The sequence below is a fragment of the Malurus melanocephalus genome, unplaced genomic scaffold (genome assembly GCF_030028575.1).
Source record: "Malurus melanocephalus ecotype Western Australia unplaced genomic scaffold, MMel_1.1 scaffold_74, whole genome shotgun sequence".
NCBI classification, from domain to species: Eukaryota; Metazoa; Chordata; class Aves; order Passeriformes; family Maluridae; genus Malurus; species Malurus melanocephalus.
This window is the reverse complement of record NW_026623306.1, coordinates 618541-643634: the sequence shown is the minus strand read 5'-3', so window position 1 is coordinate 643634 and position 25094 is coordinate 618541. Positions and strand designations below refer to the sequence as shown.

At 43.5% G+C, this 25094-nt stretch overlaps 1 protein-coding gene across 1 annotated transcript in view; it reads right to left on the bottom strand.

The window, feature by feature from the left end:
* GLIS1 (GLIS family zinc finger 1) overlaps positions 1-18862 on the bottom strand; it is a 174553-nt gene extending 155691 nt beyond the window's left edge. Inside the window, exons 1-2 of the mRNA XM_057367011.1 lie at positions 18783-18862; positions 17801-18181 (exon numbers count right to left, since the gene is read on the bottom strand). Of these exons, the coding sequence (XP_057222994.1) occupies positions 17801-18143 (343 nt within the window). The 5' untranslated portion in view covers positions 18144-18181; positions 18783-18862. The remainder of the gene's footprint in view (positions 1-17800; positions 18182-18782) is intronic.
* Positions 18863-25094: the final 6232 nt, after the last annotated feature.

Genomic DNA, 25094 nt, shown 5'->3' with positions numbered 1-25094 from the left:
GTTTACAGAGCAGTTTTTAGCAGTGGAACAGGCTGTTTGCACAGATCTGCTGACTGGAAATCCTGAAGAATACCAAACGCATGTAGGGCCAACATTACAAGCAGCAGGCCACWAAGGGTCACAAGTTCTTATGCAGAACTGAATAAATTCACTTGAAAGACCAGAAATACAAGGTGGGCAGTGACTTACAAAGGGAGAGAAACAAAAAACTCCAACTTTCCAACAGCAAAAAGCTTATTAATCTCTTTCTGCTCAGCTTCTAAAGTTTTATAACTACGTATCTCACCTATAAATACTTAGCCTAAAACCAACGTGTCTTGTTCCGTGTAAACTCCCCAATCAGTACWGCCTCCTTTTCTATTAATCCACCCTTTAAAATACGTTCTTTTATCAGGTTTTAATGTCTAACATGATTTAATCAAGAACACATGCCTCATAAATATCATCTGTCATGTTCCATTAGTTTCATGTGGAAAAGTACAAGTCAATAAACAAAGGTTGTGCCATAAATCTGCCTTGAACACATTATACCTCAAATAAGAAAATAAAAACATGTGTGTCCTTTGACCTGGATATTCTTAAAATGGAACTTCAGGTATTGTCTTATGCCTTTAAAAATGTCTAAAGCATTCACWATTAATTGCGTACCTAAGCAATTTCAATTTACATAATGTTGATCTGGAGACGGTGATTAAATAAGCACTATGCCTTTAAGGCACCTGTTAAATAACATCACTGCCTCTGGGTTAAAACTGATATCCCGCACTGCACAATGAAAACCAGGCCTCTCCACCATGCAACTGTGCAATAAAACCCCCTCGTAACTCAGAGCAGCCATTGGCTTCAGTTATTAATAGAGAGAGGGGAAGAAAGGGGGAAAAAAACGGGGAGAGAAAAGAAAAAAAGCAGCACCTTCTCCTATGCACTGCATGGGAGTCCRAAGGATCCCTGGGAGCTCTCCCCAGCCCCTCCACTGCAGCGTTGGCAGGCACCAGTTTGTCACCARTTCTCCAATTGTCCAAGCATAAAAATAACATGAGATACTCAATTTTGGTACTTACAGCAATGATCAAACTTGATGCTTGGGTCATCTGGGATTTTTTATTTAAGGAAATTCCCCACCTTTCCAGGACTGCAGGCTGCGGCCAATGCTTTCAATCTCTCCTATCCTTTATGGCACACAACAATACATGGTGTTTTCCACTACTGATCTCAGCTTGCTACACGCTTTGAGGAGTGCTTTGTGGGTGGTGTGGGACAGATGCTCCCTGCACTGAGCACTGATTACCTGCAACAGCCACAAACTGGATTTAATCCTCCATATGATACTTCCCAGTCTCTTGCTCCTAGCAACCATTTGGACTTGCATTGGACACCCTCGCTGCCAGGCATTCTACTCTCCAGCAGCACAAATAAGAGCCAAAGATGTCACTGGAGTCCCTGTCCATGCCCCAGCACCTTTCTGTCCATTGTGTCCTAGGTGAGTTCCTAGAGTCACTCAAGTTTAGCACTGCCAGAAGCARTATTATTTTCCTGACTTCTGGAGGATCTGGAATATGGTGGAGAGTTTTGATCCCTTTCTAAAACCAGGGAAACTGGACTGATGACAGCTCTAGAGGCCTTGGGATAGGAAGTCAAATGTTTTCCCCTTATGCATTGTGAAATCTGAGAACAAGTTCACAACCCAAGAATTCAATTTTGAAGCTTTAGAAAGAAAATAAAGAATAACTAGAGTTTTTTCCTTAATGACTACTTTGATCACACGCACACTTATTTCCTGCAAGTTCCATTTACCTCGTTGTGAAGATGGGCCGCACTCCTGTCCAAAGCAGCTGTGAATCTGTGAATGCAAGGAAGAGGCTGACAAAGGGATTCCAGAACTTCCTCAATCTCCTATCACTCAGYTGGCCCTACTACCAGACCTGTGGGCCCATATTGAACCTGACACAAGAGTAAGACAGGACCCAGAGGAGTGATCACCATKACAGCAGCCTGGTGCAGCCCTTCACAAGTCAGGGTTTAGAGAACCAGCCCAAAAGGCTGGGCAGTGACTCAGCCCTCGGCAGCTTCTCACAGGGCACTCTGGGAGTACACAAAGTATTTTAAGTGAGAGGACACTTCGTGTTCTCAGTGCCAGACACAGAACTAGTGTATGGTAGGCAGTTCCCAAGTGCTTACTCTCAGGCTACATCTAACCTGGCTGCACACCAAGGCCCTTTGCTGGCAGAGGAACAAGTCTCTTCCAAAAATCTGCTCTAATTACAGCTGCTCTCAGGGCCCTTATAAACATCAAGTCCCACTTCCCAGCTCTTGTGTTTCCTTTCCCTTCAATAACAGGATTTTTAAAAGAAAGACACTTTTCTGGGTCAGAAGACTCTATGAGTCTACACATTAGAAAAGTTTGATAGGAAAGTCATAATACTTGTAATTCCCTGAGATCTTTTATCTCGCACATCTCAGATGGACTCCAATGGTATCACCTGGCAAGGAGCCAAAGGAGCTCTGCTACTAAACCAGCATGATAAGATCAGTGCTGAGTAGATGAAATGCCAACAAAAATTTCCCATTTTTYCCTGGATTTTCACTCAAATGAGTATGTCATTTTAGTTCCCCACTCAATRAAATCTCAGTGCCTGAAGGCTGGCCCCATCCTCCCTCAAATAAAGTGCAGTGTATTTTCTCTGACTMACACTTCTACCCCACTGCTTGTCTACTAGGCCTCAACTCCTTGGTGAAACAATGGATTATCACATGGCACAGCTTTCTAGGCAGCTGTCTGCATCACATGCTGGAGCTCACGATGAGAAGAATTCAAAATTAAAACTATTGCACCACTCACAGAAGATGCCTTAAAAGGAGACCCACAGAAAGCAAGAACTGTGTAAYATTAAATGCCAGAAGATGAAGTACTAGATCCAGAGAACTGTTTAGGAACTAAATTTACACGGATGCCAATAGGAGTTATGTGCCTGAATACCCCTCTGCATCAGACCTTTAGTAAAGCAAACTTTAAGGCTTAATTTTCCAGCAGTTCTACAATTTCTACAAATTTTTCTTCACCTCTGAGGGGCAAGTYCTGTCAAAGGAATGTCTAGGAGAGTCATCACACATTTGCCTTGCCTGAAAGTAACCATCCAGTTCTCAAAGGAAACAGGCTGGAAAGGATAAATGAAACACCACCTTTTATGACACTGGTCAGGAGTCACTGCTTGGATTCCTAGSAGCCATTTAACATCACAGATCTGCAAAGCAGGATCCTGTCTCTCCATTCAACTCCATGAATCTCTGAAGCAGGATCCTGTCTCTATTTCTGACTTACAGACTGGCAAGGAGGCATCCGACAGCTACTGCGTATCTCAGAATACCTGAGAGACATTAGCTCCTCCTTAAAAYTCAGAGATTGTTTTCAATTAACAYTGAATTTCCCTGGTTCTTAAAACAACACAAAACAAAAAACCCAAGCAAAYCCAAAAAATCTGYCTACATTAAAATTAACTAAAAAACTGCTACGATCCGGCAACTGAACATCTATATAGAAACTGAACTTAGAACCRAAAGGCGATCACTTGCCTCATTCAGAAATATAAATCAAAGATACCACCCAAAGGAAACGATAAACAGCCCTTGTGATGACAGTTCAGATTGAAATTAATTTGCCCACTTGCTGAAATTCAGAAAGTGTTTGCTCTTGATTTTTCATCTCCACCACATGGCAGCTGCTGTCTCCCAGGGCACGCACTCACACTGTTGTGGGCTGTTGGAGAAAGATGGCCAACACTGGGAACAGACGCATCCCGCAGTGGCATGGCAAGGAACAGGCACAGCAGCCACTCCACGGGGTGTGTGGAGCTGTAGGTACACAGACAGACAGACAGACTTGTGTCTGGCCCGGGACTGACAGAGGGGAAGGTGTCAGAAATATAAATCTCAGGCCAGGGAGCCAAAGAACTTAACTGAATTTCACTCACATGGGTATCTCTCAGTTTCCCTTGGCTGCCTCAATCARCTGTAGCCCAAAGTTGTAAAACCTGCCCACAGCTGCTCTGCTAACCCCCAACCTGATGTTTCACACTGTGACTTTATGCAGGCTTGTTTGGATCTAACAAGGTCCTTATTTTTCTACAATGCAGGAAATAAGGAAACCAGCCATCAATTATTAGAAGCGCAGYAGATCTGAGCCGCGTGGCTGTAAAACAGATTTTTCTTTAATGAAACTGAGCTGGCATTTGCCAGAAATAACAAGTGCCCAAGACCAAAATGTAAATCAAAACTAAAGGAGAGTTTTCAAAACTTTGAATCATTGGTAGCAACAGACAAGCTCAGAAGGAGGTTGGTATGATTTTGGAATGTCTTAAAAATGTGTGACTAATATGACTTCTAAAGACATTATTTGTGAGTTAGTATTTCAGTCTCCCCACAGAAAGAAAACATCATGACCAGAGAGGGCCAAAATGTTTGCTGTAATAACTGTGTTAGTATGTCACTATTGCTGGGCTAGGAAGGAGGCTGAGCCTTTGTTTTCATTTCAGAAAACAAAGAAAGGGAAGACATTAATGCTGAAAATCATCGGTGCCTGGTAAGAGACTATCACGACCCTTATCCTTTCCCCACATGTCCMGGTTTTAAAGCCAGCACTGGGTTTTAGTTGGTCTCAGCCCACACCCTGGGGGACAGCAGGTTCCATCACGCATCTCTGAACAGACTTGTCTAGTCCAGGAGGAGTGGCGCTGTTTGCTGAAGGGAGAGACATAACAAGAGGAAAGAAAGGGTGTCTTTGGAGGAAACATTAGTTGCTAGTGATTCTCTTGCTATAAATATGGTCCCAGCTGTGTGACTGTGGTGTGGGAATGCTCCTCMTTCCCTGCCTATCCCCTACTCTTTGTCATGAAACCCAGAATGAGGGCATAAATTTGGCCTCATCTGGATGCCAGGCCCATGGACTACAATGCAGAGGGCACATGAAGGAACAGCAGCACCACATCTGGAAGAAGGAGATGGYCTGGAAATCAACCTTTTACAGACTGCAGGTGGAAACCCTTGGGGTGGTCGAGCTTGTCCATCTAGTGATTCTGTCACTGAATGCAACTGACTGTGGTTTAAATTAATAATTTCTGCTATGAGAACATTCGAACTTGGCTCAGACACTTCAAATACCAGAAGGTTTATCACATCCTTTACTCAGCTATGCTAGTTTTAATTATCCTTGCAGTCAAACTCATCAGTCTTTTTTCTATTCTTCCTCAGTTTCCAGCCACGAGATACCATTCTGCACTCAAAAGGATCTTCAAGTATTATTTATTTTCTCCTCCAGTGCATCTCTGGTACAGACCAGATTTGCTGTACTCTTCCATTAGTAAATGGGCACCACACATGAGTCAGTATCTTTCAGTTCTTCCTTCAAATACTTTGATTTTTCAAAGCAGTTTAAGAAGATCTGAGCATTAATCTATCTTCCTGCAACTAGAATGCTAATTAACAGAAGGATAACATCACTTCCCTAAGCTTTTTAATAATGTATCATATCACCTCATACCCTATTAGAAATGTTTCTCATACCGATAGGATCTCATACCAATTAGTGACATCCCAACCATTTTCAATGTTGCTGCTTTCCAGGACATACAGCCTTCCACTTTTAAAAACAGTTTGTATCCTCCATGCCAATGTACTGCTTCATATGAATGACACAAGAAAATACCTGTTGTCCAGTTCCTGATGACTGCTCAAGAAATCCATGTCAAATGCCAGTCACTTCCTGATTTTTTCATTAAGTAAAAATATTCCCTTAATCTGAAGGAACAAACTTTGCTGGTAATGGCTTTCTGCATTCTGTTAGGATTTCAGCAGAGACTATTCAATAACGCTGAGAACAAAACTAAAGCTTTCAGAGCTGTATACAAAACACTGTCACTGTACAAAATATTTCGATCTGGTGTGCATCTCAATTTCTATAGATCAGCCAGTTTCTATCTCTTTCAAAAGGCAACAATATTGTTTTCTATACCACTATTTTTCTGCCATCAACACTGAATGTGACAATTCAAAATGCATCCCAGAAGTTAGGTCTTATCTACCAACACACTTACCTCTGCCAGCCTCACTCTCAGGCTTGTTATAAAACAAGAAATAGTTTGATGAACTCTTAAACAGCAGAACAGCTTCCTTCAGCTGCTCCGTTAATGCCTATTTCTGCCACTGTCTTCCCTAGATATAAACAGTCTAAACTCCACCTGSACTATAAGGATGTAGATATGACCATCAGCTGAAGGGCAATAGTGCTGCAGGCCTTCAGTTAATTTTTGTATTTGGAAAACAGGATGTACTGCAAATGAATAATAATTCAATGTGAGCCTAATTCAGTATCAATAAGGCTATTTCCTTCTTCAGAACAATGGCTGGCATCTTCTATCCCCAACAGGCAATCATTTGTTAGCAATGGCATGTCCCCAGAACACCACAGAACATTTCACAACTGTTCTGTGTATAAAATCAATCATTTTCCATGCCCAGTTGTCCCACCACTGGCTCTCCCAACTGATGCTCTTCGAGCCCTTCACTCAGYCTGGTTTTTATTGTATGCCTTTCCAGTATTTTCTTGACAAACAAATGAGTGGTCAGAAACACCAATGTTAGACAAGGAGGGATGTGAACTTTGTTCAGCAAGTCAAAGAGGATAGAAGCCTGGACTATTACAGCTTGAGAGACTTCTTCTAACTCTCTAGTGCCTAAGCAGTTGAGTTGGGAWTTAAAAATGTCACAGGAAAGACAGCTGGCCCAGAAGAATTACATTCCACAGTAGGACTTCCATCCAGCCTATTTTAAAACACTCCAGTGATAAACAACTCACAGTTTTCTTGGGCACCGTATGTTACAGGTTTTGCATAGTCCTAGAGAGTATCTTTCCTAGTGGCAARCCCACATAATCCCTGTGGAAGAATAAACCAATCTAGAAGAGACAGAAGGTGATGAAGATCAAGTCCCTTTCACAARGTATTCAGTTACACCCAGCTTCAGAAAGGATGCAACAGGAGATTTCCTTCTCTACCTGCAGAACAAGGCCAGTGCCTCTGACAGATGTGTAGGCACCATGCACACCAATTGTAACTGATCTACAGATCACTCAATTCCATGTTTAGAAGCTTGTTCCCATAYATAACATTCTGAATCAGGTTCCTCATCTGGCAAATGCTGCAGTCAGCAGCCTTCACACTGAACCTGTATTTAATCTCTCAGATTATTTTCTCTAGTGGTAGTTAGAGTCATAATTCATTTTTATCTAAATGCTAGCTGGGTATGAGGCTATTTTTCACCAAGTTTTCTCTCAAGGCTTTTATTATCTAGGCTCCAAAACTACCTCCCTGTCCTTCAGAGTGACTGCTTGTGGCCGAAACATGTATGCCACGCATAAAACTTCTTTATCACCTCTAATGTTTACTGCTCGTAATTTTCAAGTCTTCCAGCAACTTCTCCAGCAGCTAATAAAAAGTCTATTGTTSGCATTAACTAGTCCTTAGCAAGCAAAGTTCCCCAAGCAGGTTAGTCTCATTTTGAGAAACTCAACCTGGGTACCACTGAAGCAGCAATTCCAGTAAACACACCAGTGTTTTTATCCAACTTGTCAAAGAGCTGCACTTGGAGCCAGTGCCATGATACATTCAGGTTCAAAACACTACTGATTATTAAATTAATCACCCCAGTGGTTTGCTCTCACCTTCTAGGTTTTRATCCCTTTATATTAACKTTCTGTGACTTAATCTTACAGAACWTRTMMRMTTGTRAAAGTATCTTTGGAACTGGCAAATGTAAAAGCAAGAAGTATAGAAGTGCATTTTGATAGAGCAGTCTGAGTAYTCATGCCAGCAATCTCTGCCTAACAGCTTCTGACRGGGTGCAGTAAGAGAAAGGAGATCYCATATGAATAATGATTCCAATAAAAGCCAGCCAAATCACCCTGACAGATTTTGAGTATTTACACATTCAGCAGACCAAAAGTTATTTACACCAGTTGCCATGCATCTACTCATTTAGCCCACAATTCAAGTAAGTTATAACCCTTTATGTAGATATTTAAAAATAAACTAACAGCACAGTGGCAGAGTAAGGAGGCCAAGAGAGTAGAAAGAAAAAGTCACCACAAATTCAAAGGCAGAGAAAGAGCAAGCGGACTCTAGGGTAAATAACCCCTTAAAATTTCCTGTATATCCATTCCAATCAGAAAGATGCTGAAATACATGAGAATCTTTGTTCTGAAAGGAGAACCAWCCACATATTGTCTGTAGCTTATCCCCACAAAAACATGACAAGTCAGYAGACCTTGAATAGTTCAAGAACTCAAAGAAAAGGAATAAAAGCCAATCTGTGGTGAGTTGGCAAGAGGAAAAATAAGAAGCAAACTGTTCAGCTTWAAAACGTGAGATGTCTTTTCCTTYTGCCAAGTGAACTGAGTCCACACTYAGAGGACAAATTTTTATGCATTAGCCCTGCAGAACTCAAGTCTGCCTCTTTTTTATCCCCTCTTGGATTTAAAATGGCATCAATTCAGATTTGGACCAGAGTTAGAAACAATGGGATCAGGCCACTTCAGTTTCAGTTGAACATAAACCAGCTCTTAAAACTTCAAGGAAACTGAACATTACAACAATCAGATATCCAGAAAGGAGGAATTTAGTGTTGCTTTTTCTTGTTCAAGTCCTGGAGACAGTCTCAGCAGTGTGCAAAATCTGTTCTGCCAGARTGAGGAGGATCTTGGGACCTTGTAGGAGCCACTTGCACCTCAAGGCCAGGGACAGAGTCCATTGGGTGATTTTTGCCTCAAGAACAACACACCCTAAGACTYTGCCATCTGATGGGAGGCAAGAGCAACCCAAAAATATGGGAGTGGGGGTGGGAATTTTCCTCCCAACAGGTACTTGGCTCTTTCCAACACAGCTTCCTTAATATACCCTCCTTTCCCTCACTGCAGCACATCAGGCGCTGAAATAAATGGGAAAATTTGCTCCTCTACAACAATTCTGCAGCTGACAGCATAATCCAGATGCCAAGCAGCAGTTGAGTCCAACTGAAATGCTCCATTAAAAGCCTTACTGTTGCAAAGATGATAAAGATGCATTTTGCACTTTTCACTATCCACACTCATGGAGATACCAACAAGGGCAAGCACCACCACCCTTGTGTAGCCAAGAGAGAAACCCAAACTATGCTCAAACTGGGCAGAGTGAAGTGCCCTCAAGCAAGTGCCACCCTGGGCTGACACAGACACRAGCTGCAATGTCACATCCTGCACCACCACCAGATCAGTTCTCAGACAGAAAACAGCCACATCATCCCAACACTGCACCTGAACTAACAAACTCTGTCTCTCAGCAGAGAAAATTAAGCTGGCCCTGACGGTGTGCTCCAACAACTGCCCTGTTTCTGGTTCTAAAACATGCTTGTCCTTCTCTATACCATACTCTGCTGGGCTCTGACTGGAGAAACATCATGACCAGTACACAGATTTGTCCCAAAATGATACAAGTGGTACAGTCTACAACAGTGTTCAAACACCCTTGCTCTGTTCATCCAAAATCTTTATATACTTGGCCATGCTGGCTGCTGGCACAATGCTTCACCATTTTTGCCTGTTTCACTTTCAATAGTTGATCACACCAGCTTGATGCCCATGCATGGTTTTGAACAGAAAAAAATTGAAGGTGAATGCACTRTGCTGACCTTGGCATCCAAGCTCCTGGGTTACAAGTGCTTGCACACTTTTCTCTCCCTWGAGAAGTTAGCACTTGGATCTTCTCTGCTGTGTCTCAAAGGAGTATGGATGGAATTTTCAAAAGCATTCAATACTGGCCTCCTCCTGAAGTCAACTCCCTAAAATTTCAGCAGGAGCAGCAGGGCAAAGCAGGAGTTATGAAACCTCACGCTAAACCCTTTCTGGGATTTTACCAGAAAATACTGGGTAATAAAACAGAAATTTCCTCTCTTCTCTGTTCTCACTTTAACTCTCTCTTCTCTGTCCAGCACAGATGGGGGTTAGGAGGTACACAGGATTTACATCAGGATCAGTAAACACTGATTTAAAGTGAAGTCCTTCTGAATACAAACTGTTGCTTTCCTTGAGCACCCTGCCTGTTCTATTTASTCCTCTCTCTTCAGCCACTACAGGGATGTTCCATCAAAGAGCACAACTCGCAGTCATCGTGACTGATCACTCCCTCCAGTGAAGGATTCAGGTTAAATCAAAGCCAGCTGCYTTAGAGAGGGGCAGGCAGTTAAAAAGAAGTTAAACAAAATARTAACAAAAWATGCAATCTAGAACCTACATAGATAGGAAATCTASSCYTGTGTTTYAAATAAATAACTYYWAGGTATTTAAGCCTCATGCACAGAAAACAATTTTGTAACTTTTTTTTTAAGTCATCSTCTTGCATTGTTGTTCTGCCCTAATAACTCTGAAATGTGCTACTCATCTCTCCCAGTTAAATATCCTGTTTCACAAGCCCACTCCTAGATATCTGAAACTGCACAGCATTTCTATCTAGCTTTAGGCATCTAGCATTCCAAAGAATTAATATTTAAACTTATTATAAAGGAATGGGGATTGCGTTAAGCTTGTAGTATTTAGCAAAACATTCATACTAATAAACTGCTGTGTTGCTTGTCTGWAGCACATTTATCATTCTTTAAACTCAAAAGAAAGATTATGCTCCAAAACTGACACATGTATCTATTTTCCTTTTAATACAACCAAGACTTAGATAGGATTATAGAGTGGAAGCTATCAAATTTCAATTTTAACAATACACTTAAAATTATATTATCTTTCTTTGCCTAGGGGATTGTTGACTTCAGTATTTAAGTGACTTAACCATAGCAAATTGTGAAAAAGCAGTGAATCACAGCACTTATTTTCAATAATCCTAGACTCTACCCCTTCTTGGGAAGTGCCTCATGTTAACAGTTTTATACATATTACTGCTCTTATATCTCTCGATTAAAGATAAATGAATAAAGAAACTCTAACCTGTTACAAGACATCATTAATTGGTATTTTTCTTCTTATATTAGCCTTTGATTTACACCTCACATACGTTCTCCCAAGCCAGCACATGTAATTTATTTACAGCACTGGAAGGCAGGCGAAATACATCATCTACTGTTATACAACCTTCTACAAGGTATTAAAATACCAGGCCCCTGGAGACACACTTCATATAGTTCAGCAAGTTCCAAAATAAACCAAACCACCAACCCCCTAAGCACTTAAAACAACAATGGACATCTGTATTAAAAAGTTAGTTTKACTGTATTTGATGATGTCGCCTTAGTGTCATTTTTCCCTCTGGCTAATATGCAAACAACATGTAAGAATGTATTTGCTTTCCCCTCATTGTAAAATAACTAACAAYTCTATAGCTCTCACAAAGCCCTCTTATCACACACATAAATGCCAGAATTAAATGTAGTTTATACTGTTTTGCATTCATTTAATCTTAGATTAAATCAGATGCCATAGATGCAATCACAGAGCTCCTTACCAATTCATTCTGTAAAATAATCACATATACATTCAAACATCATGACAGGAAAGTCAGRCATAATTATTAGAGTTGAAACAAAACAGTTGTTTTAAACAAAAAGAGCTCAAGCACTTTGAGTTGAGCTGARTGAGATCAATCTTGTAATGCTCCAAACCTTAAAATAACCTAAAAAACAGAATTTGGATCTATTTCCTACTGCAGCTCTGGCAATGTCTCATCTGTTTTACAAGCAGTCCTCTGTCTACAAATAATCATTAACAATTATTTCATATAGTCAAGCTGATGACTGTAATAAAAAAAAAGAAGTCCTTGTTCCAGGTAACTAGTGAAGCACAGATTCTCAGAACAGAAAGTTCAGGTTCCAACAGAGATTTCACATACAGAGTGCCAGAAAYGTAATAGGAGGGGAAGGAAAAAGGGGAACTCTTTGCCTCTATTCTTCAAAGCCTGTGCAGAAAGGTAGTGCCGCGGTAGTCTGCGCTGATGGTTATCTGAATGCAGGGACCGGCCCTTGCTTTTCTTTACACGCCCCATTGAAAGGCAATAAAACGGCCGGAGTGGTTTTAACTGGTCGTTCTATGTCATTGTAACGCTCCCTGCTCCCGGCAAAAGATAACAGCTGTGCCATATTCCCAAACACATACTTTTGCTATTGTTTGCATGTTTGTAGGGCAAGATTACGCTGTACCATAGTCAGTGAGCAGTGCCCTTGCTTTGGAACCCTGTATTCTGAGTTACAGCAGAGTGCTGGGAAACAACGTTGGGTGGCTGAGGAAAAAACAGAGCAAACAAACCCCAGTCTATTAAAAGCCGTTTCAGGCACTGTGAAATGATTACTAGATTGCACGGCTGGTTCAAGCTTGTTGACATACAATGATAGAAATCTGGAGTGCAAAATGGAATGGTTTACATCTATTTTCCCTCTCCAATTACCCTGCCATCAACATCTTCAACAGCAAAAAAATTACTAAACAACAGAATTTCTAGAATAATGATGATTATGGTATTGAGCATGGAAATTACATTCGTAATACCATAGATTTCTCTTCATAGTCCATAWGTTATTCCACTTCCTAGATTACAGATGGATTTAATAGAAACTTGTTATTTGTGCACAGGAAAAAGAACTTCTGTAATATTAGGATTATAATAGCGACTCAGCTAAAGTTAGTGGCGAGACCCCTACTGATAGTAACAATTTASGGTAAAATTTTGTCCTTGTTCAACACAAAACAAACCACTTTATTGTAATGAAGTAGTACAAWCTCCTAGAAGATACTCACTTTAAATTTAGCAGATTCATTAAAAAGAATGTTCAAGCACTCCCAGAACATAAACTCAAATACATTAAAAATCCTCAGCATTCATGAACTGTTTATGTGTATACAGGGTTGAAGTCTGAAATACTAATAATGTATTCAGTTATATCTAAATGATAATTTTGAATGATCCTTGTCCAGAAGTTTCTACTTGATGAGACTGCTTRAAGAACAGTAATGTACATAGTTAACCACTTGCAAGATGTAGACTCTAATTTTTTTTCTTACTAGAAAAGAAAGGATATTTTTCTTCTTACTTACCCTAGTAAATAATGATCTCCATTACTGTAATATTTTAAAGATAGAACAAGTAATTTCTTACTTTTAACTTCTATTCCTTCATACGAAACTCAACACAAATTTCTTCCAATGATTAGACTTATTTCCTGTAATCTGACATTATCTGTTATTCTGTGTAATTCTACATACATAATATTGAGATAGATAAAACCTTTATTCTTTTCAGCTTTKCCAACAGCTATAGTTTATTCATGAAACAGAAGGAGGTTTTTTTGGCTTTTACTTTACAAGTACTGAACGCCTTTATTTGACAGGTTGATCATTAGATCTCCTGGTTYGTATTTGCTAAATATTCTCCACTAACAATTCCTAAATTACACTGGATTTAATGATTAGATACAATTAAATCTCTTTTAAATTAAAGCCATGAAAGGCCCATCTTCAATTCAGCGGCTCTGATTTTGCAACACAAATCATTAGAAGAACTTCCTTCAGCAGCAAGTAACTGAAAGTTATTTGCCTATTCAAGACAAGTAAGCATTATAGCCAGCTTAATGGAGGAGAGGACAGTCACAATTTATTCCAAATGAATTTATGAACACATTTTCCAATTTGCAGTTTCTTCTCCTTTCTCCCCGTACAAAATAAAATTAGGCAAAAAAAAAGACCATGAAATAAAAATACAGTTTACAGTTTGCAGTTCTGTAACTGCACATTCTGTTCAAATCAATCTTTAAATCCCTTTTTGTACCGGAGTTCAAGTGCAGCAAGCAAGGAAACTAGAGTGAAAATAAGAAAAAAATACTACTACAGCTCTATATAAAACTGAAAGCTCAGAGATTACCATACCAGTGAACCCATTCCCTGTCTCTTTATCAGCTCATATTGTATTTATCAGCTCTAGGCAGTCACACTTGCTCCAGGGGGGATAATTCAGGTGAACATAGATAAGGTGCAAGAAAAAAAATGGCAGGATCAGGCCTAAGACCAATCAATTCACCTAATAAGTCATTCAACCAAAGCATATGCTTTTGCTTAAGATCACAACAGTGTAAGCTGTTACTTTCACAAGGACAGTCCTGATAACCAAGGAAATAGTCACAGGGGGATTAAATGGCAAGATTTAGCCCTCCTTCTCAACGGCAAAGGAAATTAATACATTTCAATACGTTGGTTGTATGTTTGCTGAAAGCAGCTACAGTTAACAACAAACAAAAAAAAATCCACCCCATTTTCTCCTTGCCTGAATAAAACATACTCTCAACAAGGAAACATCCAACCACTGCAACTCGACCAGCTTATTGTTTTGCCCACTGTAAGTTAATATCTGAAGTGGTTACTGCAAAGGTCCGGGCCATTTGGATGATTTCCCAGTGGCACAGCTAACAGGATAAATCTCGTCATTTCTACTGAGTCATGAATTAGGTACACTGAACAAAACTGGAAAAGAATGAAAAGGAGAAGTGYTTCCTGGTAACAACCATAATCAATGTCATTTAGAAACTGAGATATTTCGCATCTTATAGATTACTCTTTTGTCACCATTAAAGCCTTCCCAAAAGCTTCTTTCCTGTAGATAGTATTCTGCCCTGTGTTACTTTCAAAACTTGAATACTRTGGCATGAAATTCAACAATACAGAACCCAAAGCCACAGAATCCCACTAAAGCATTGTAAAATGGACTTCATACCTTATGGTGCAGTTATTCTACACCAAATGCCTCTAAAAAGCAGTGTCTGTATGCAAATACTCTGCCTTGTGACACACAGGGAAATCAATGACCAAGAGAAGCCTGGTGCCTACAACAGCCAGCCATACCAGGAAGGATTGACTGGGTGAAAACTGGGCGTTTATTTTAAACAGCTCCCAAACAGAACAAAACACTAAGCKCAATTCCAAAATACTGGTATTTTCGGCAATAAAACAACAGCTCCATCCTGCAAAGTCTAGACCCAAAAGATCCAATTCCCAGAAATAATCCTCACCACCACCCCTCAAGTTTCTGTTTGACTGTTCATAAAGTCCAAAAGACTTGCTCAGGCACGGAAGCATTTTGCAGGATCATAACTTAAACACTGTGAAGCAGTAGAGTAGCACCACAGAGACATTACAACAGCAGGATACTTCTTCCCCATTGTGATTACTTCAAAGCTGCCCATTTTATTAGCAGAGCAGTGTATCATTTTGATTCATTCTTTTGGGGAAAAAAAGAATTAAAAAGTAAGACTCGTCTAGGAAAAAAAAAACCTTACAGGCAACTATAAAAATCGGTTTTCCTCTTGTTAGAGGGTGTCTTTTACCCTCCCTATTTGCAGCTTTCAACTGTGGATAAACCAAAACCAGGAGGCACATTCTGTAATCGAACCCAGACTGCAGAGGGAATTACTGGGTACATGGCACTCTGGAGCTGGAGAACAGGAGACACACGGCACGACAGTCTGAAATCAAGCTGTCATCAGTTTCCTTCCCAAAACCTTTCACTGGGAAATTCTGAGTATTTCCCTCATTCCCACTTCTTAGCTTTATCATGTTATATCGCATCCACATGCAGCTATCCCAGTCTTTTATCTCCCTGAGAGAATCAGGGTTGGTGGGAGATGGTTTACACCGCTCCTTGAAAGATCAGCAGCTCTCCTGTCTGGAGCACAGCCCACTTAGATACACTCTGACTTTCAAGTTAAGAGCACAGTGAGCACTCCAGAACACCCCAGTGGAAATTAAAGCACTTGCTGACCAGGTCATCCCACACATTTTAAATCAGACTCTGACCCAAAATTTTACTTTAAATTTTACTTTCCCTAACTCCTCCTGAAAATGTCTTCTCAAGGGAAGAGGAAAAGGCAAAAGCAAACCAAACCAACRAACAAAAAAMCMAAMMAAAMMAMMAMMAMMMMAAAAAAAAMAACMAACAAACAACAGAAAGCCACCCAAAAAATTCAKTGCTGCCATCTTCTGAAAAATCCAACATTATCCATCAGATCATCCTGCTCAGTTAAATGAACCCTATTGTGCCCATGAATACTTCCTACTTACTCCCATGACTCAAGTCACCCATACTCTGAAGCAACCACAAGGTAACACCCTGCACAGAAAACACAACAAAAATTAAAACACTTTTTGTTTTCCCCCAGTGGTGAAAATGGGAAATTGATCAGTCAGGAAAGATGAATTAGCAACCTCTTCCCATGCCCACCTACATCTACTGTAGAAGTCCCAAGTAAATGCAAAAAATTACGCTTTTCCACTTTCCCTCCCTACATCCCTGCCCTCTGCAACAACAGGAGGGATATGCATGAAAAGAAGGATAAATAGCTCAAAGGAAAAAAAGAAAAAAAAWGTTTCACCAGTCTGCCTGGGCAGGGCAATGCACAGGCAGGATTTTAAGCTTGTAGCCCTCCTTTCATACTCTAAGAATCTTCCTTCTCCCTCCTCCAAACATGAGTCTGTGCAACAGACCTTCATTTCATTCCTGCCAAACATTAACAACCGGGTTTTGTTTTTTTTTTTTTAAATCAGGAGAGAAGAATTGCAGCATTAACAAACAGAAAAATAAAAAAGGTAATTTATAACCTGCTGCTCCACTGTCTGTATTCACTGCTGATGAACAAACACATCCTAGAGTCTGCAGGACAGACCTAGCACAGATTGAGGTGTTCATTAACATAACTTCATGGCAATGAAAGGTGCCATCACCCTAGGTAACAAGCTCMCAAAAGAAAATGTCACTAGTCCAAGGGCATGCAGCCTACTTTTAGTTTTCAGAAGACTAGACAGAACTGTAAAAAATCCCAGTGAGAACAGTATCACACCAACAAGATAACTGCATGTACATATTTAAAAGGGAGAATGAGAATGGACTGATGAAAAGAAAAAAAAAAGAGAATCACCTTTTTAACATTACAGAAAACACTGGTTTAATGTTAACAACCTTAGGTGCACACGTCTCTGCAAGTGACTTTCTGGCATAAAGGAACACTTCAATTCTCTCTCAGCCCATCCAGTGATACCTTAGAGGGATTATTTTAAAACTGAATTTTGATTTAACAAATTTCAGCTCAGTTAACAGTTCTAGTTTTAAAGTGTAATTAATAGGTTTTTAGTGGGCAATTCCTAACCTTACTTCAGTGCCACTTCTTTAACAATGGACTGCTGAAAATCAGCCATTTGTTAACTAGCAGAATTTGACCTTTCTGGCACCAGGAGTTCCCAAGTCTGAGGACTCACCGCCTGAATCCAGCACTTGTAATACCTCCTTGAAATACAAACTATAAATCCAAGCAACCGTGGTGAAACTGCAGAAAAAGAACCAGGCATTTATTGTCAGCCAGGCATGCTCACAAACAAACACCCCACAAGCACGCTCTGGCGCAGGACAGACCAGCCCAGTCTTCAGCACCATCCCCAAAACAACCTCTGAGATGCGATCACACGAGCAGCACCAGCTCAGGACAACTAAAGATGCTGGTCTCAAGATTTTTTAAAATGCTATTGAGAGACACAGCTTCACACTGRCAAAGCACAGTCTGGTTTATCCTGTGTCTCCAAGGTGCACAGGAAAAAAGTTTTAAAGCTTGGAGTTAAGTAAACAAGTTAGAAAACAGACTGAAGACCAAAAAGAGAGAGGGGGGGAAAAAGCTKTTTACGTTTTATTTGTTTGGTGAATACGTTTTTGGTGGTGGTAGTATTCAGCTCATGCATTTTTAAACTCACCCTTCACGCTTTGATGTTTCTGCTGCTGGAAATAATCTTTGGAGCCTCTAGCGCATCGCACCTCCTGTGCCCTGGGCAGAATCGGAATCCTCTCGAATATGCTGGGTCGTTTGGGTATGAAATCTAGCAGAGGCGCTGACATTTCAGGGGGGCTCTGCTGAGGCTCCGCGTGGTCACTGCCGTTGCTGACAGATACTTTAAAGGACATCTGAGGATTCAAGTGAGCTTTACCAGCGCTGGGACGAGTCACTCGCGGCAGATCCTTCTGAGGCGCTCCCTGGCATTTGTCGGTCACCTCGACGCGGGCGCTGCCTTTCTGACCCGCGGCGAGCTCACAGTGCATGTCCGCTTGCGGCCGCTGCCAGGGCCCTCGCCGCTCTCCTGCACCGGGCGGCACACACGGGCTGTCAGCGCGGGCGGCCGCCCCGGACCCGCCGCCTCAGCCCCCGCCTCAGCCCTCAGCGCTCCGTCCCGCCGCCCCCGCCTCAGCCGCGCGCCCCAACGGCCGGTAACCGCCGCGCGTGAGGCGTCCCAGCCCGCAGACCTCAAGCCCGCAGCCCTCAGCCCTCACGCCGCAGCCCCCGCCCGCTGTCTCACACGCACCGGCCGGACGGGAGAAGAGCCGGGGCGCTCAAACCTCGGCGGCGGCTCGTCCGTAAGGGACGGGGCGGCCGGAGCCTCGCGTCGGCTTCGCTCCCTCTCTAGGCAACACCGCCGGACAGCTCGTAGCCGCTCCCGGGAAGGCGAGCGCGGCCGGGAAGGGAGGGGAGAGGACCCGGCASACGGGCGGATTGTTTGGAAGCCGGTGCCTTTCAGCTGTGGCATCCGAACAGCGGCCGCCCCGGCAACCACGGACGCGGTGGCAGAGCGGGCTCGCCACCGCCAGGCTCGCCGCGGCCCCCGAGTCACCCACCGGTCCCGGAGGGAAGGAGGGGGGAGAGCCCGGCCGGGCGCGGTGACAGCCGCGCCCCCGCGCTCCTACCTGGGAAGGGCCGCCCGGGGGGACGCGCGCCCGCCGGCTCCCGCCGCCGCGCCGGGCGCAGCCCCGCTCAGCCCCGCTCCCCCGCCGCAGGGCCGGCTGCCAGAGCGCAGGCGGCCCGGGCCATTACCCTGGCGCGGCGGCGGGGCCAGTCGGGGCGGGCAGGGGGAGGGCTGTGCCGCCGGGGCCGCCCCTCGGGGTTTGACAGCGGGGTCCGCCCGCGGGCCCGGTTCGGCCGCCCCTCACGGAGCACGGCAGGGGGTTTGCGGGCACACCGTGCTTGCGGAGGGTCAGCCTGAGAAAAGGTGCGACCCGSGCGCGCTCGTTCCCGGTGCCCGCCCCGGCGGGGGAGTCCCTGCAGTTGCCCACCTGCATCCCGAGAGATCCATGATACTCCCTCCCGCGGCCCTGCTGTCAGAGGCCTGGACCCTTCCCCTTTGCCCGCAGTCCTCGAGGATTCTTGTGCCTGTCCTCAGGCAACCTGCTCAGGCGTGCGGCTGCCCCGGCACCAGGCACACAACCGTGAGCACATCCATAAGCCAAGCCACCACTGAAGAGCTGGCAGTGCCCTATAAACAACTTGTGTGCAAAAGCCACAGGCACTGCAGCATGTCACGGGAGGAGCAGCAGGAGACAGGCAAAGCCTTGCCAAGGACATGGGCTGAGAAGCAGGAGATGTGTTGGAGGTGGGTACAACCTGGCCAAGACATCTCCCCGGTGATGCAGTTCCAGCTGCATTCAGTGCTTCAGTCTATGGACAGGCATCGTTCCTTGCCTGCCCTACAGGTGCAGRAGCTGGCCCGTGCCTGCACAGACAATTAAGCTAGCTCAGAGCAAGCACCACAGTGCAGTGACATTTGCGCTGGCTCCTCCTGGGCTAGCTCGGATCTGGAAGCAATCTACTTGGGTTTATTGGCTTGGGCCTGGTTCCAAGCAAATGCAGGCTGAGCCACGATGTGCAGCTTTGCACTAGCAAGCTGTACCAGCCCACACTTTTCTGGCTCAGGGATGTCTGTGCCCTGCTGCCCTACATGCTGCTGTCAGCACAGGTGCAGCACAGCAGGTCTGTAACACACCAGGGCAGCTCAAAGATAGGAGAGACTTGGAATCAGTCCTGATTTACATGGGTGTAAATCAGACAGACATCTGGCTGGAAATCCTGCTTGTTCACAGCAAACCTAAAGGAGAGGCTTGGGAGATTTAGCACAAGGAGGAGGGACAGCTACTGAACTGGCGTCTTGCTACACCCCTCCTGAGGAGCGTCCCGCAGCGAGACAAGATCTTCATCTTGTAGCACAGATGCTACACAGAGTGCCTCGCTCATGGTTTTATCCAATCCTCCATAACATCTGCCACCCTGCAGTGTACAGAGTACGGGTCAGGACAGGAGGGCATGACTTTCTTGGCAAATGCTATGAATGTTGTGGATTTAGTGGGAGGGAAGCAACTCTCAATAAAAGATACAAGATCTTGAAATGGAACAAGTAGTTCTGGGAGAAGCAGTACTAATGACTCTCATTTGCAGTGCCTCTCCTCATTCCTTCCTAGTGTGGGTGACCTGAGGTCTACCAAGGAAGGAGCTTGCCAACCTTACCCCTCAATAATGGCAGTAATAGGGTCTTTTTCTTCTGTAAGGCCATGTCTTAAATTGCTAAAAAGTAATAGCTGTCTGTCAAAAGGGGTTGAAAACTGGTAAATATCCTCAAAATATCTTAGTGGGAACAAGAAGCTACGAAAAGGAACAAATCCCCTCCTCACCTCTGTGGGAAACAAAACTAAATACAAACTACCTGGCACAAATACTGAATTGGAATGGTGATATCCTAGGGATTTATGACAACAAAGTGAAAATTTCAGTGTACATTCTTACACCACCTCTCAGTGCTCTGCTAACCTACACACCCACCCCCAGTCCCGTCCATYTGTGGGGCACTCAGAACCAAGCTGTTTTTTCCTTTGATTTGGAAATGCTAAAGGCACCTGGCAGTGCCACCAGAAGCRGTAATTATTTAAAACACAATACACTGTGGTGATGGTCTAAACCTCAGTTGACATGAAGAGGTAGTAAAATTTGCTGAGGGAAATATTATTCCAGAATGCAGTGTAACCAGAGAAATACCGCTGCTTCCTAGAAAATGGGTAGTTTTGGATATATTGTGTACCTTCCTGGAGGGTTTTTTTTTGTGGTTAGGAATCTTCTACAACGAGCAGGGGGAAGCTCGTTAATCCACATCACTGCATTCTGTACCTGAGGCCTTACATGTCCTGCTCTGAACCGCTGCTTATTTCTTTTTATCACAATCATCAATATCCAGAACATTCTGCAAAATACCGGCAGGTGCCGCCACTGGCTCAGCAATCGCCCAGGGCTGGGTTCCACGGGCAGGAGCAGGCATGGAGCTTCCTCCATGTGCTGGGCACCCTCTACAAGCCAGTAAAGCTTTGCACTGAAGCACATCACAGCTCCAAGTTCCAACASCACAGAGGGCAAAGGCCTTTCACAGAGAGATTAATTTCTCCRTGGCAGATCATCTCACAGAAATACAGACCTCATAGCTCAAGCTGCAGGTCCCCATATTCCTCCCATGAAAAATGAGGCCCCATGGACTCAAACCTGCTCTCACAGCACTGTTTCCTCAGGTTCAAGCAAGGCACTCGCCAGCTGCCCTGTCTTTGCTGGGAATATGCAGCAGATGCCCAGCCCTGGGCCTGAGCAAGAGAAACAGGTAGTGGACGGACATTCTCACACCTGGATGTGTCTGATAGAGACTTAACTCCTAGCGCTGCTCCAAAGCCAAAGTTCCAAACAACTTGGCTCCTCTGCCCATTCCACAGATGTGGAAAGAACAAGTGCTGGGAGAAACAAGTGCTCCTTGAATAACTAATGCAAGAGTTAAGTAGTGCCTTTTTTTCTCCCTGTTGAATCAGAAGACACTTCATATGTTTTGGTTCTGGAACAAAGGCCAAGCAAGTGCTGCTAAGACTATTCAATGCCCTAGGTCACCATGACTTTGCTGCATGCACGAGCTGTAGAGCACACACTGATTCACCCAATGTTGTCACTACATCCATGAGCTAAATGGGTGTCTCCCTCCTTGTGACCTTCTGAAAACACCAATCACTGACCTCTCTCCCCTATGATAGCAACAGTCTACTCTTAGGAGAATGAGGGAAGATTTCTCTATATTAGCCTTCTTGTTCAACATTCCTGGTTGTCAAGGGCTGTGGTCATGGCATGGCCCATTGTTAGGTCCGTTTGTTCTTCTCTCTGTTAATGAAGTCACCATCACCAAAGCAGTCCTTTCAATTGAGACAAACAGACCATCTTCAGCCCCTGAAGCTAGTCCTTGCTTCATTTTGAGTCACATATGAAAGGTGGGGTTGCAATTTGATATAAAAAMATCCAGGGGAATGAAACTGCTTTCCTGATTATCCCCTCCCTAGGTCAAGGGAGTAAGACACAAGTGCTACGTAACCAGAGACTTGCCCATCTGCCCATTCACTCCTAACTGGTAACCAAATAAAGAGAAAAGACAGCAGTCTAGGGCTAGCTTGGGCCACGGTGAAATTGTACCAGTAAGGAGAACAAGTTTTAAAAAGTTTCATACATCAGCTTTTCCCAAGTGACACCAGCCACGATCAGATCATGGCCATGARAGTTTTTTCAGGGCCTACAGGTGCTTTTGCAGACACTCACCCTTCTTTGCTCTGAACAGCCCCTGTGCTCACGGCTGCACAGGCAGAGGCCCAGTTGAGAGCTGAACACACAGGAGGACAGTGGGAGCTCATCTGTAACAGGAGGGGGGAAAGGACATTGCATGAAGGACAGTCCAGTTCAACCAAAAGCTGCTTTCAAAGCTCTTCACCTTTGTCAGGAAGYGACAGCTGTAACAGGCTGCTGTCACAAACCGGATCTTCGAGAAACTCAGAGCAGCTGAAACCTCCTGTTCCCCAAGCAGTTCTGCGGGAGGAGAGGAATGAAGCAGAACGGATACAGGTAAGGTGAGCCGCACAGAGCAAACAAGCAGAGGTGAAGTATTAATCTCTAGTTCACATATTGAAATATTCTACTCCAGCCGGCAACAAAATGAGATTTTAGAAGGACAATATTGAAACTGTGAGAACTTTGTGTAACAGTGTTAGTGCAGACAGAGGTGGGAGGTGTTACCATAAGCATTTGTTAATACTGGGCAAAAAGTTCTCTTGTGGGAGAATAACCAACTTTAATATTAATAACCTGGTCGAAAAGGAGTTGTCAATTCACACACAGCAGTTTATTTACAAAGGCATGCCAGGTCCAGACTTGTTTTTGTTTTAATTTACTGTACCACAGATAGCAAAAGAGAAACAAYCAAACAAAAACTGAGCCAAAGGGATTGTCTCTGCGAGTATGCCCATTTCTTAGAGATTGCCCATACCCCTTTAAGGCAGCACAAAGCCCTTYTTTATAGTGGTTTGAAAACTACCTCCTAAATTAAGGCAGCAGGGTCAAACTGACCACGTATTATCTAATGATGTACTCAACTATTGCCTCATAACTTACAGATTTGTTTATAGTTCTTGTAGTTAGAAAAAAGAAATTTCTCAGATCATGCTGACTTATCTTTTAAAAACAAACCTCTTTTCAATAGCATATTTTGGGAAAACCACATGGTAATGTTGAATGCACCTTTGTCTTGCAGAGTGAAAGAAACAACCATCATCTCCAAAAGTCACTGTAACACCACAGATTCCTCCTGCCTCCCCAATTAATTGGCAGATCATTCCAGTGAACTTTGAAAAAAACACCTCTAAAAAAGGGTCCAACCAACCTCCATTCAGGATGTGGTTGTTTACACCTGCAGTTAGTTTCCTCAAACATCCAGCTGCACTATTTCTCTGCATCAGTCCACAAATAGATCCATCTCTCACACCATGCATACACAAGACAGGTAGTAAAATAAACTTCAGTCATTAACAAACAAAACCCCTACAGAACAGCACAACTTAAGAATGTTCAGCTTTTTTAATCCAATCCTTGGTACTGGCATGTACTAGGATTAGAATTGGTGGTATAAACTCGACTCATGCCTATTYTAAATGAGTTACAGAACTGGAGTTATAACATGTCCCCCAGTTATTTTGCCTGAGGCTCTATATATTCAATGTACTGMAGACAGTGATTGCTGAATGAGCAGCTAGTCACTCTTCTATTTTCTCTTCATTGGCACAGTGTCTAGGCCACACACTGAATGTATTTACTGAACTCTAGCCAAGGTCTGTGCAGAATACAGAATTATTCATTTACTCCAAGGCATTTTTTTGGTGTCCATCACTGCAGCAGCCTACTGATTTGGACTCAAACATTTCATTATCATCACTGGAGGTGAGGGAGGGTGGGGTTAGGCTAATCCCCATTTTACAACAGTGGTCCAACAGCCAAAATCTTCAGGCTAAACTTGTGACAAGGATGGACTGTTCCCTCACCCTTTGCTCCAGGTTATTTAGCAATTCCCATCATTGTCTATGGTTCCACCAGTTAAATTCAACTCTTGGTGTCCCAAACAGAGCATGCAGAATCTGGGAGTCTTGCAAGGGGACCACCTGCAAAAAGCTGAAGAGCTGCACAGAATCTCTATGCAAAGCACAGAGAGGACAAATCCATTTTTCCCTGCAGTGTTCAGCTTGCACTGATTATTAAAATAGACTTTCTCTTCCTAAAACACACTGTGGTTGCTGATAAAGCTTTCCCAGAACTGACTGCCAGTGTCTGCAAAGGACAAAAGCTCCTCAGTACCCAACTCTTGAGATGCAGCCCTGCTCAACCCAAAACTTTGTACCATCCTGAAATCAAAGCATGGTGCAGGTTTTGCTCTCTCAAACATGAGGGAGCTGCACCATTTGTTTATTCTACAGGTTTGTCCAAAGCCAATCTGCCAAATGCAAATCTCTACCACAAGTCTGTAGCAAGGGAAAGCAACAGTCTATATCCTCTTACAATACAAGAGCTTGGCAAGCCACAATTCAGGCACGTCCCCAGCACCCAAATGCATTTGATCYACACATTAACACAGTTCTGGTGATGGAAAATATCAAAGACCACAGCAGGAGGAGGGTGTGTGGGTAGTGGGGAGGATTCTCAGCTTGCAGTGTCTGTGATGATTCCCCACAGACCTTCACTGTTTTATTGCATCTTTGTGGAGAGGCGGTGATGGGAATGGTGGGAGCGTGGCTGCCATYGGTGTGTGAAGCCCTGCAGCTACAACACACTGCAAGCTGCCACCATTTATCCCATGGGGAAAGGGGACCAACACTGTGTGTGGCAAGCACTTCCAC